The sequence below is a fragment of the Belonocnema kinseyi genome, chromosome 4 (genome assembly GCF_010883055.1).
Source record: "Belonocnema kinseyi isolate 2016_QV_RU_SX_M_011 chromosome 4, B_treatae_v1, whole genome shotgun sequence".
NCBI lineage: Eukaryota > Metazoa > Arthropoda > Insecta > Hymenoptera > Cynipidae > Belonocnema > Belonocnema kinseyi.
The window spans coordinates 141,054,204-141,068,227 of NC_046660.1; the positions used below are offsets into that span (position 1 = coordinate 141,054,204).

General features: G+C 33.3%; 1 protein-coding gene across 3 annotated transcripts in view; it reads left to right on the forward strand.

The window, feature by feature from the left end:
• The window catches only part of LOC117170640 (97 kDa heat shock protein), a 189,867-nt gene that overhangs the window by 11,035 nt on the left and 164,808 nt on the right, over positions 1-14,024 (forward strand). For all 3 annotated transcript variants that reach the window (XM_033357548.1, XM_033357545.1, XM_033357547.1), the window contains one exon: positions 11,431-11,629. In XM_033357548.1, coding sequence (XP_033213439.1) covers positions 11,431-11,629 — 199 coding nt within the window. The remainder of the gene's footprint in view (positions 1-11,430; positions 11,630-14,024) is intronic.

Consider the following 14,024-nt stretch of genomic DNA (forward strand, 5'->3'; position numbering starts at 1 on the left):
TGCTTAATTTTGATCAAAAGATCCATCGCATGACCATCGCTCAGGAGATGTTGAATGAAGTCAATAATGATCCTGATTTTCTCAAAAGGGTTATAACTGGGTTTTGCTCACTGTCTTCTTTGATAACCGTGGCGTAGTGCATCAGGAATTCTTACCACAAGGTCGTACGGTCAATAAGGAGTATTACCTTCAAGTTATGCGCCGTTTGCGAGAGGCGCTACGCAAAAAACTTCCGGAACTTTGGAAAAACAATTCGTGCCTTTTGCATCACGATAATGCACCTGCTCATTCATCGTTGCTTGTGAAAGATTTTCTGACCAAAAACAGCACCACAGTCATGCCTCAGCCTGCATATTTACCGGATTTGGCCCCCAGTGACTTTTTTCTTTTCCCAAAACTGAAAAGACCCATGAAAGGACATCGGTTTTCAACGATTGAGGAGATAAAAACTGCGTCGCAAAAGAACTCAAGGCTATACCACAAAATGATTATCGGAAGTGCTTCGATGATTGGAAAAAGCGTTGGCACAAGTGTATTATATCTGAGGGGGATTACTTTGAAGGGGACAACATAAATATTGAGGAATAAATGAATATTTTTTGAGAAAACCATAAAGTCACCTTATTTTTTGAACACACCTCTTATAACGTTTTACTTTCAAGCAATGAATTAGCAGATTTTAAATACTGACGTGAAAAGGCCAACTATGCTCATTTCGCCACACCCTACCCTATATTTAATTGCAAGTTTTATAATAATTACAGAAAATATTTGTTAAAAATGTGGCATATTTCATTATTTCTTGAGTGAAATGATAAGAATAAGTACAATTTTAATGGACAATTGTAAAATTCTCCAATACAAATTCGAATTTACTTAAACTATACAAATTCAATTTAAATTTAAATAGAAGGTGAGTGTATTAAAATAAAAATAAATTTTGAATTGTAATTTGAAGGAGAGATTTCAGTGACAAGTCTTTTTTTAGCCCAAAGCAGGTTTCGTTCTCAATTTATATTTATTTTACACTATTTTGGTCCAATTGTACGGGAACAATTTGAATTAACTTTTTTTCATTTAATTTAATCAGTGCGTACAATTTTATATAGTAGTGTTGAAAAAGGAGTATTATTATTGTTATTATTATATAGAATTATTATCAGGACTAATAATCGAAATAAAATGTATGTTTTAATTTAAAGTACTATAAAATATAATAACTAATCATACATTAATATAAATATTAAAATCTCTACCTCGGCTTCCATTAAATTTTAATTTAATTTTAATTGGCTTTCAGTAATTTGTAACTTTCATTTGAATATAAGATTTTCTACCAGTAGGTGTTAGAAGTAAAGACAGAAATTAAAATGAGAATGTGGGATTTTATATCCATTCTGGATGTTTACAATTCAAAATTCGCCAATATTTTGAAGATTTGTAATTCAGTACTTCAATTTTAAAGAATTATAAACGACAATTTTTAAATTTGGGTGATTTTAAAATTAGCAATCCAGCTTGTTAAGTGTAACTCTTCCAATTAAATTGGAAATTTCAGAACGTAAAGCATACTAATAACAGAATGCTTTTAATTGTAATTTTCAATTCTAAAACTTCAAAAAGAAGAAATTTTGAAAGTAAATAATTAAAATTACAAGATTTTTTATCGCAAATTATCAAAATAAAAAAACTATTGAATGAAAAAAAATTTACAATTGAATGATCTGTAGTGTGCAAGATTTACAATCGAAATCTGCTAAAACTTAAAGATATTTAAATTAAAATTCTTACATTTTGATTATTCTAAAGATGAATCAAGTTATCAATTCTAAAACTTCCAAACTGAAGAAATTTCAAATAAAAATTATACAATTTTTAATTGCACAACTAAAAACTTACCTCATTTGTAATTCTAATCACTCAAGATAAAAAATCCTTTAATTTAAAACTTTTACAATTTAAAGTTCTGCAATTTTGAAGTTTCAAAATAAAAATTTCTGAAATTCTAGAAATCTAAATATTAATTAAATTAAAAAATCATGATCTAATATAAGCATTGACTAGACACATTTTTTAAAATCAAAACATAAATTTACCTTTATTTAGGTATGTTAAGCTGACGTAACCACATCTCCGAATCGAGTTAAGACCTATGTCATATTTAAGGGCCATTTAATTCTCTATTGGTAAATTTAATGCTTCCCTATTTTTCAAAAAACCGGGGGTTACGCTGGCTTAACGTTAGCTAACGGATCCCCGTGTAAAATGAACTTTGAATCGAGTTCTGTCCTATCATATAATTAAAGGTTCATTAAATGCTCTTCAAAACTACAAAAAATTATTTTTCAAAAGCCACCCCTAATATTGAAAAACCACCCTTAATATAAATTATGCACAAATTGTAAATATGACCATACAATAATAAGGGCTCGTTTAATGATCATACTTATAATGCCCTCTTGCCAAATTTAATGTTCTACTTTTTTTAACAGGGGGTTACGCTAGCTTAATGTTCAGCTAACGTAACCCCCGGGCTTTTAAAAATATTGCAGCATTAAATTTGACAATAGTGCATTAAATTAGCCTTAAATGAGCTCTTAATTATGCTACAGTCAGATTTACAATTTGTGCATAATTTATATTAAGGGTGATTTCTTAGTATTAGGGGTGGCTGTTGGAAATTAATTTTTGTGATTTTGGAGAGCATTAAATGAGCCTTTAATTATGTGATAGGACAAAACTCGATTCAAAGTTTATTTCACATGGGGTTCCGTCAGCTTAACATTAAGCTAGCGTAAACTCCGGGTTTTTTTAAAAATAGTGGAGCATTAAATTTGACAATAGGGCATTAAATGAGCCCTTAATTATGTGATATGACAGAATTCGATTCAACGTTTATTTCACATGCGGTTCCGTCAGCTTAACGTTAAGCTAGCGTAACCCTTGATTGTTTGAAAAAATAGTGGAGCATTAAATTTCGCAATAGGGCATTAATTTAGCATTAAATGAGCCCTTAATTATGAAATAGGTCTGAACTCGATTCGGAGATGTGGTTACGTCAGCTTAACATACCTCCTTTATTCTTACCATGCAAAATAGAAAAATTTACAATTCTATAATTTCAAAATTTAATTATTCTAAAATAACATTGGAAATAAAAAGTAGTTGCTAGCCTATCCTAACCTATAAATATATAAAATTATTTTAACTAATGTAATTCTTTATCGACTTTAGAATAACCGATAATTATATCGGAACTTTAATAAGTTCTTCTTCACTTAATCCATAATACAATTTTCACGGTCAGAAATTTCAGTAAAATGCCTTAAAATGTAACTTATATTTAGTCTTAGCACTTTTCTACAAATCGTAAAGGCTACTTACGAGACAAAACCTTTATGAAACAGAACACTTGTCAAACTGCGTGATATTACTTGTAAAAGGAGTCGCAGTACTTGTAGCTTGTAAAAAGTACCAATGACTATATGAAACGCCCTCTTATAATACAATTTACTTTTTCCCCTAGACTTGTGCTTTTAAATTTTAGCTTGTAGGTCTTATGAAATAGGCCCCAGGTAGCTCGCGCTCGTTTGGTCGTCGCCCACTCCAGGCCCCGGATGGTACGTCCCCTGTGGAGATAATTCCTTTGTCTTCCAACCTATATCTATACGTCTTTGAAAAATATCAGTAAGTCCTTGAAAATCATTAAAGTATACAAAATTAGATTCAAGTCCAACCAAATGAAGTATAAATATGCCCGGATTAAAAAAGCACAAGAGAAAAACTTTCGTGAACAGCTCCTCGATAAAGGATGCACGGTATCTTCCACAGAAATGTGGAGAATCAGTCAATGTCGTATGATCTAACGTTTGCTTTCCTTAAATCAACCGGATTGAAATCTAGTACGGAGGGTTTCATTTTGGCATGCCAAGACAGTCATTTCCACCTTAACATACCGTCGCCACATTTTATGCCAATACATTCCCGATGATAGCTGCAGGGAGTGCCATGCACACCCCGAGCATTTAGCTCACATACTATCTAGTTGTCCAACTCATGCGGGAACGAACTACATCTAAAGGCACAATGCGGTACTAAGAGTTCTTTATTAACATCTCTGTCACTCTTAACGGCATTAACCTTAATATCGCTCCTCTAAATGCTCCTAGGGAAATCGAGTAAATTGTCGAGAATGGAAAATGCCGCATATACTGGGAATTTATATTCTCGACAATTGTTTCTGTTCCACACTCGAGGCCTGACATGATTCTTCTTGACTTCGAGAAGCGAACCATGTTCGTTATCGAATTTTCGGCATCAGCTGACAAAATCATCATAGCCAAGGAGAATGAAAAGAAAGAGAGGTATAGGGATCTTATAATAGAGTTGCAACGATTGTACCCGGAATATTCTGTTAAACTAATCGTCCTTATCATCGGCGCTCTTGGAGCTGCCAAGGTTTCATTGGCTAATAGCCTGAAAAGCATACCTGCGTGTCAGCAATATGCTAAAACACTTGCGGGAAAAATGCAAAAGGCTGTAATCCTTGGGTCGCTCCGTGTTCTTAGGATGCACGAAACTTTTGCCGGATCGTCGTATTGATTCCGTTAGAGACTGTAACCACCCATCTCACGGTCGTGAGACGTGGTTGTGGCTGAAATTTTACCGCAATTTCGCTCAGTTACATTTTCTACAATGCCGAGGCAAACTACTTTCCAAAGAGCTGGGAAACTTGATTTTCCATGGCTTAAAGAAGACAAGCAGAAGAATCATGCTTTTTGTACGCTTTGTAAAAGAATTTTCTCATTCGAATCTATGGATCGTACTGCCGTTAAAAGCCACATGAAAAGTAAAAGACATGAGGAATTATTCAATTTAGCTGAGAATTCTGTCAGTATTCCTGCCTCCTTTTCCATGGATTTATCGCAAAGCTCTGGAACTTCAAACCTCTCGTCAACAGCAAGTACTAGTAATTTGCCAACACTCGTACATACAACAACTACATCTCTACCTAACGAATTGAATAGAAATTCCTCACGTTTGATAATGCATTTTAAGGGCTTCAAATTTTCTAAAGATAAAGTGACGGAAGCTGAAACTTTGTGGTGTTTGCAAACAGTCATGAATCACAATTCTTTGCGAAGTGCAAGAAGTGATGCTTTTATTTTGAAACGAATGTTCCCTGACAGTGAAATTGCTCAGAGTATGAGGTTGCACAAGGATAAAATATCTTGCAGAATAGTATATGGCATATATAATATATAGTATATAGTATATATAATAGTATATGTATTTCCAAAAACATCTCGAAAATCAAGTTAAATTTCTCGAACATATTGTCGGTTTTGACGAGAGCTTAAATAAAATAGCACAGAAAAACCAAATGGAGTTGCATATTCGTTTTTGGGACAATGATAAAAACCAAGTAACTTCTCGGTATTTAAGTTCCGTGTTTCTTCATCATAACAAAGCTACCGATCTTCTTGACGGATTTAAGGCTGGACTCGGACAAATTAATCATCAGAGAGTTTTTCAGATATCAATGGACGGGCCTAATGTTAATTCGAAACATATTCACCTATTTAAATCGGAGCTGCGAACCAACTTTGTTTCACCGCAATTGTTGGAACTAGGTTTATGTGGACTTACATGTATTCAATGGAGCTTTCAAAACAGGTATTCGAAAGATCAACAGAGTTGTTTCGCGATTTTAGATAAAATAATTTTTTAATACATAATTTTAAGCTAAATCGAAGGTACGTTATAATTTTTTTTCTTTTGTGTAATTCAACAGAAAAAAATGATTAAAAATTGAATTCGGAAAAAGACTTATTCAAATTTGTGTCACGTGGGTGTCACGTGACTCAGAGATTCTCATAATTATCTATCAATGTGACGATGCGAAACTCATGATAAAGAGGTTAGGCATATCTGGAATATAGTTATAAACAATAATAAATTGTTTCAACAAATATGTTTGTTAAATTGCATTATTAATTACTTTGCTAAGTGAAAAGCGTGTATACAGATTAAAAATTCTGAAGAAACCGCAACTAGCTAGCATGAATGAAGCAGAAGATAGTCAAAAACAATAATAGTTTGTTCGAATAATTATTTTCGCCACATTGAATTAATTCTTAATTGACTCCAAGTGAAAGGTAGACAAATAGATAAAACTTTCAGAAAAAACTGCAACCTTATAGCATTGTTCTATAATAGTAATAATAAATTGTTTAAACAATTAATTCGGTCAACTTTGATTAATTATTGACCTCACTCTAATTGAAAATGGGACAAAAACTGGAACAATTTTGAAAAAACTGCAATTTTGTAGCATTATTCTGATAGAACATTAGTGGTGATAGAACGCCACGTGGTTTTCACTTATTTTACGACTCAAATCTCACAATAAACCTATGTAATCGTGGTTATTTTTAATAGAATCATCAAAACACATGCTTAAACAATAAAACCATTTATTAAGACTTGAGCAATATATAAAATAGTTATACAGTTATTATTAAAGTTTTGCTCATGAACGTTTGGTAATCAAGTATCATTATATTGCTGTACTGGTTATATCAAAATAGGAACGCATTTATTACAATATTCGTATAATCGATACGTATCTCAATGGAGAATAAAAATACAAAAATAAACAGTCTCATGAAAGTAGCGCTATCATAATTTTGCACTGAATTTTGTACGGCGGTTAATTACCGACAACCTGTCCCTTCCAAATTCTGATGATGGCTGGCACGCACGACCTACAGTCCCAGAGGTGACAGCAATTCTATATTGCGTCATACATAGTAAATAGAGAATAAAAGCCCCTCCCGACCTTGTGGACACCCGTAGGCTGTAGGTATTCATCTTTTTCTATCACGGGCAATAGACTACCGCCCACGCACCCGGCTTGGAGGATAAGTGCAGCCTTCCGGTCTAGAATCGATTGTAGATTTTGTCTCGCGTATGCCTCTTCCTCACGCCACGCATGCTACTTAAGCTTCGTAAGAAGGAAAACCGATCTTCTGTATCCGCCCTCCTCTTACAACTCTTCTTGCCTCACGATTATTATGTACAGTACTTTCTCTATTGCCACTCCTTCTGCAGTCTCCTCTGTTTTTTCTCCTTATCCTTCTCCAGAGACCTTCACCAGAGATCTCCACCATCCCACTATCTCTCCTGTAACTCCGTTTCCTTGTCCCTCTCTTTCAGAACTAACTGAACTGTGTGTCCCCTCTCATGCCTTCTCTTGACTTTCTTCCCCGCCAGCTCCTTCCTTCTAAAGTATCTCACCCATTCCACCCCCTGCCTTTCCCCTTGCCATTTTTTTTCTCTATCACGCATTCTTTCACCAGCACTCGATTCACAATTTCCCTCGCTTTTTCTTCAAACTTATATGTTCTGTCTCCTGCGCTCATCCTCCTTTTCAATCTATCTACTTCTTCCCTGACTAAATGTCCTGGAGTGCATTTTCTCAACCCCAAGAACCACCTCAAATATTTCTCGTGCATTCTCTGAACCAGATGCCCCACACTTGTGTCATTATCGTAGACAATTTTTTTTTTCTCTTACATGTGCACCCTTCCATCCATTTTTCTTAAAAAGAAATTCATTCCCTTCAGCGCTTCTTCCTTTTTCGCTAATAGTACAATATCGTTAGCATATGCTAGCCTTTTGAAATTCCTCCTCTATATCTGAAATCAATACTGCGAATAGCATCGGGTTTAGTGGGCAGCTCTCCCCCCTCCCTCCTCTCATCTCTCTCTCATCTCTCTCAAACTTATCTTATCTAAAGATTTGTGAAGTCAAAACTATTTTTCAGTTTTATATCGAAAACCTTTCACATGAATTTTGTGTTTATGATAATTGATTTAATTATCATATATGTGGAGAAATTGTAAAAAAATATTTTTTTACAGGCATATTTCCCGCATCGTTTTCCTTTCAAGAAATTATACAAAAATACCTCCTTATTATTTTTAATCTCACTTCATTTTTTTTTTTTAATAATTGATTTTCAATTTCAAGACGTAAAAATTGTTTTTTCAGTTTTATAAAAGAGAACATTTTAGAACAGATATCGTTTGATTTCAGTCACCCCAGAATACATACATACATTCCATTTAAAAACTTTTTTCAAATCATAGAAAAGTCAGCTTTTGGCATTCGGAAAAGCACTTTTTAAATGTTATAATGGCGATAATTTAAACTCCGGATTCTGTAATTACACATAACATTCGTCTGGAAAATTTTTATAAGGGTTTCATGGCGCATCTTTTTTCTCTCTGCAAAAAAGTTGTATCTTTTACTGATTCTGCAAAAAAACTTAATTTTTCAGACAAGAAAATTTAATAAATATTTTCACTTCAACTCGGTCCAAAACATAAAGTTCTTCATATTTTAAGATGAAAATGTTAAAACTTGCCTATCAAACTTTTCTTAAGATAATGTACGTTTGAAAATTAATTTTTTTTTGTTAAATAAAAAAGTTAGAAATTTGTCGGGCAAACAGAATCAAAATAATGTTAGATAATTTTCAAACTCCCCTTTTATCGAGCGAATTTTGAGTAAGCCCATACTGCCAAAGAAAAAAATGTTTATTGGAATATAATGAAGTTTTCTGAAAAGTATTACCTGAATTGAATTATTTATTAACAAAATAAGATCATTCAAATAGCTTTGATCGAGCGCGTAAGAGTTGATAACTTCGGAGCCTCGTCCTGACCACAGCGTCGCGCCACGTCGTTGGGCCCCTATACTGGCATCATTTTAGTCTATGTATTTATTTGTTTAAACTATTAAAGAAAAATTTTAATATCAAACATTCATAAAAATATAACTTATAATACAAATTTTTAAAAAATTCCTTAAAAGTTTCTTTACAACTTCATTTTTCTGTTTTTTATTTAAACTAAACCTGTTAGTAATTATACCACTAATTAGTTTTAAAAAATTCGCACGTATTCATTACTTTTTTAAAAATGGCATGAACAGATTTTGTAGAAAATCTTATAAAGAACATAATAAACCGATACAGTATTATAGAGATTAAATAAAAATTACGGCTAATTTCTGAAGTGAAAATAAAACGGAAAACTTATACCAACTATTTTCAAGTAAATAATTACGCCTTAAACTATATTTTCTATAGTAAGATCATATTTCTTTTCAAAACTTGTTGCGAATTAGCAATGAGAAAAATAGCATACATAGTGGAAGAACCACATTTAGTGTGCGTGCCGTCCGTGTAACGTTTTAAAGGGAATGCACACTTATCGGATGGCAAGTTATTATCGGACTTTGACTGTACTGAAAACACCCTTAATATTTTTAATGTATTACTTAATTTAAAAAATCCTGTTTCCTTTATTTCCAGTAATTTACACTAGTATATACATATAAAATATGCATACATAAATGTAAAAATATATAAAATATATATATAAAATATTATTTAACAAAACCAATAAGTTTTCAACTGCACATTATCTTAAGAATAGTACAAAGTACAAGTTTTGAAACTTTTATCTTAAAATATAAAGAACTTTGTCTTCCGGACAGAGTTGAATTGAAAATATTTAGTAAATTTTCTTGTCTGAAATTGCCATGAAATTTCCTACAAAGTGATTTGTTAAAGTATTGAATTTTTGAAAACTGATTTTCAAGACGTTAGGGGCCAACTCGAGCGGCCTGAAGCGGACAGGCAAATTTTATGCGGAGTTATAGAATCCGGAGTCATAATTAGAGATTGGTTTTATCGATTGTTATGAAACTCGCAGAAAACTTGTTGAACGTGCAATGGGCCAACAATGTGAATTAGTTAGTAAAAATATAAAAAATGACAATTTTTCAAGCTAATTTTATATGCTTTTATAATTTTTTGAAATTTCATTCATACTTCTAGTACATAAGAATGCGAGGAAAATTATCTGCTAGCAATATTCAAAAACTGAAAAAAATTTGATGAATTTTTTCTTATATCTCTAATAAATGTCCTAAACCATGGTTTCAATAATTTCCTATTCATTTGTTCTTGTGAATAAAAAAATGAAAATTTAAAGATGAGCCATCATCGGCCATACTTAACGAAATGAAACTAGGCCTCTTTTCTTCTAAAAAAGAAGTGAATAAAAACTATGGCTGCGTGAAAAATATTTAAATCTGGCTTTGGACATTGCGAAATAGTTGTAGTATCGCCTCATTGTAAGAATTACTTTTTTTGTCAGTTTGGTATGTATAATCTTCTTCCCCTCACTTATATTACATTTAAAAAAATATTCGATATCTAAGAAACATGTGTTATAGGTGCATCAATTATGGCGAATTTTCGTCTACAATTTTGGGTAACAGTTAATACGTTAAATACGCCAAAGTAAATCAATTAAACGTTTATTCACTTAGCTACATGATGTGAAGGTGATAGAAAGGATTTTGTATACATTCAACTCCCGGTACAAGAATCCCCGATTTACGAATTCCTAGAACTGGTGGATCACGCAGTGAGAGTGGAGCCCCTCGGGTTTGAGAGGCGTTGCTCAAGGAAGCGTGAAACATAAGCAGCGTAGCGACAAAAGGATAGTGAACAGTATAACTCATGCACTTACATTGCGTAATAGGTTCCACGTCGCTGTTTGTTTATGCTTAGAGGTCCTCAATTATGGATCAAGGCCAGTGCGAGCCATCCCCGAAACCATTCATTATCCGGGAATTGAGTGTAGTTAATTATACAAATTGTAAGCTTTTGTTTGAAAAATGAATTGTTTTAATTTCTAAAATAATTTGTTCACTGTTTGTCGATCACCATATTTTATTATTCACAGTATGAACAAAGTTATTTTTCATTGGATTGCAAGAAAAAATGTTTAGAACGGTCGATTTATGTAAAAATTTTACAAAAGAATGAATTTTATACTCGGGTCACGTTTCCTAGGTTATGAAAAATTATAATGTGATTTTACCAGGCTGTTCAAGTATTCTAACCTATAGAAAATGATACGCAGTTTCTCAAATGAGTTCATGGTCCTATGAATATATGGAGCCAGTGAAACAGACGCAGGGGCTATTGCAGTTGAGTTCGCTGTGGGGGGGGGGGTTCATGGGTGAGATAGGACCATCATCTGCGAGGAATTGTTGCAACAACATGTCAGCCTATCATGTTCCCGGCTCCCTGTAGATGGCAGCTCTGTATCATAGATCCATGATTGAATTTTGTTAAAAATCTTAATTTCAACTTTGACCGCACACGCTCAAGCACTGTTGAGAATGTCCGGACGTCTACTTACATATTAATTATATGCCATTGCCCGGGATGCATGGTCATTGTCGACAATGTGTGACTTAACAGATACAGATGTAGCAGATATATAAGATGACTTCAGCCGTGTACTGACATCCTTAATCACAATGCTATATTATTTTGAATAGATCGTGCGTGGCGTTCAGTGGAAAAAACAGGATTCTTGGTGTGGCAGCCAAGAATCAAATGGTGACCAACATGAAGAACACGATTTATAATTTTAAGCGACTGTTGGGTAGGAAGCATAATGATCCCTTTGCGCAGCAAGAATTACAAGCTCTGCCATTCAAGACTTCTCAACAAGCGGATGGAAATATTGGAATACATGTAAGTTTTCTATTTTAGCGATTTTAATAGAAATTCAGTAAGAAAAGAAATTAACATCCACTTAACGAAAGAAGTATATTTTAATACAAGAGGCCAAACAAGCTATTTCACACGAACAGTCAGGCAATTGCGCGTTAAGTCTCGAATATCTAACACTATCAGTATTTTCCTTTACTTTCCTGTAGAAAGAACAAAAAATTGTTTATAATTTTATAAATAAGTCAAAGAGCAAGTGTAATTTTTCGTGAATTGCAATCATTAGTTGTTAAAATTCACATTGTTTGCACAACATTTGAAAGAAATAAACGTGCGATTACGATTAGTTTAAAAATAATTTCTGTTCTGCAATTTTTACAAAACAAGCTTTGTAATCAAAGACACAGTTTTTATTTATTTAAACAATCTTAATAAACAAATCCATGTGTTTACCATTCTTCCATGAATAGATTCAATTCTTGATATGAATTTCACTTAAAACGTCTTGCCAGTGACTTTTCGTAATCATATTTTTCGTATTAACATTAGCGGGTAGTTCTTTAAACAATTTTTGAAAACAAATACAAATTTAGGCCTTTTTTCCGTGACGAGTTACATTTTTTTAAGGCGCCAAATGAAAATGTCTTGCCAATGATTGCTTTATGGGAATTCTGGCTGTTTGAATTTATTGGAAACAAAAAAAAAAGTTGAAACATGACAAAATGGCGGCTGTTTATAAAAAAATGGATTTTCTCAAAAACCCATCTCAAAATATTTATTTCTTTGTGTGAAAGAGATATTAATATGGCCTGCATATCTAATTTCGTTCTAGGTAAACTACTGCTTTACACTGAAACAAATTATAAAAAAAATCGAATTCTTGCATTTTTCTCGGAAACAAGGAAAGATACAAAAAATGTTCACAAAAAAGTTTACACAGCTAGAAAAGTTCTACAAAAAAATACCTCTTGAATCCCGCCCTTTAAAATATTTTAGTCCATATAAAACTGCTAGGAGGTCATACTTATATGAGCAGAAAAAAAAGTTTTGGAGGCAAGGATGAAAGAGTCAGAATTCCTATCTCAGACAAAAACTCTTCAATACCTACGCTCGTTTGGAAAATACTGTATTTTGGAAAAAATGACATTTTCGATAATTCGCAAGTAATCTTTCAAGGATTGTAAAAAATTAAAATATTTTTGCTCAAACAGTAAGATACTTATTACTTTATTTTCACCGTAGAATGATAAATTAAAACACCAAATCATTGTTACATCATGACCTACACTTTTATTAAAAGTTTCCTGATTTCAAATGGAATTGGTCAATACTACATTGTTAAAGACGTCATGAAATTCAGAAGCTATAAATAATAAATTAATTATGTTGGCCCACTCAGATGAAAGTGTATAAAAATCGTTATATTTTTGACAATTGATGCCACTGTATCGAGCTATCTATGGATTTTTGTTTTTAAAACTCTACCCTGTCGGTTAAGAACCTTCTTATCTCAGCTTTTTATTACTTCCTTGTGGAACTTCACATCTGAAAATTTTAAGTAGTCGAAAATATATACACCATTAAGCCATTTCCCTTTCGGGGTAGGCGTGACTCGGTGGGGAAGGGAGTAATGTGAGGAAGAGATATAACATTTTTAGATTGATCCAGAATTCTCGTGATATTTATTTAAATAACATGTTCGTTCCGCAACACTACTCCGACCCAGATTGCTGATCGATCTCTCTAGCAATCACCCCCAAGTGAAGATCCACACAAAGTCGTCATGTAAGGTTCCCCACTTGGGTTCATTAGTATCCAAGCTCTTTCGTTTCAGGCATCATTCACTCTACTGAAACTCTTTATATTAACTACTTGTCGCCATATTTTTCTGTCATGGCATACTTCTCTAGCTTCTTTTATGTCCATGCATTTCTTCATGCAGGCTCACGTGTTTCTGTGGTTTCTTATGTCTCTTCTAACTAGGGTCTCCTCATTCACACATTCTAACCATTCTTTCCGCGGTCTACCTCTGGGCACGCTTCCATTTACTTTACCTTAATAGACTTGTATCGTTAGTCGTTCATTTGGCATTCTCTCAACATGCGCGAACCATCTTTACCGCTTTCTTTCCCATGTTTCTATTAACGTCTCTTCTGCACCACATTCTTTGAGAATTATGTCGTTACTCACTTTGTCCATCAAAGTTTTCCCGCATATCATGCGCAAGAATCTCATGTCAATTGCATTAACTTTAGTGTTATCTTTTTCTTGATAGGTCCATGTCTCGCTACCGTATAGTACAGTTGGCTCAAATATAAAGCTACTAGGCAGTCTGATAAGTCCCTGAAAAATGAAACACGGAGACGTTTTTTTGGCCAAAGTCGGTTTTATTTTTCAACATACTCTCCTTTTAGGTCGA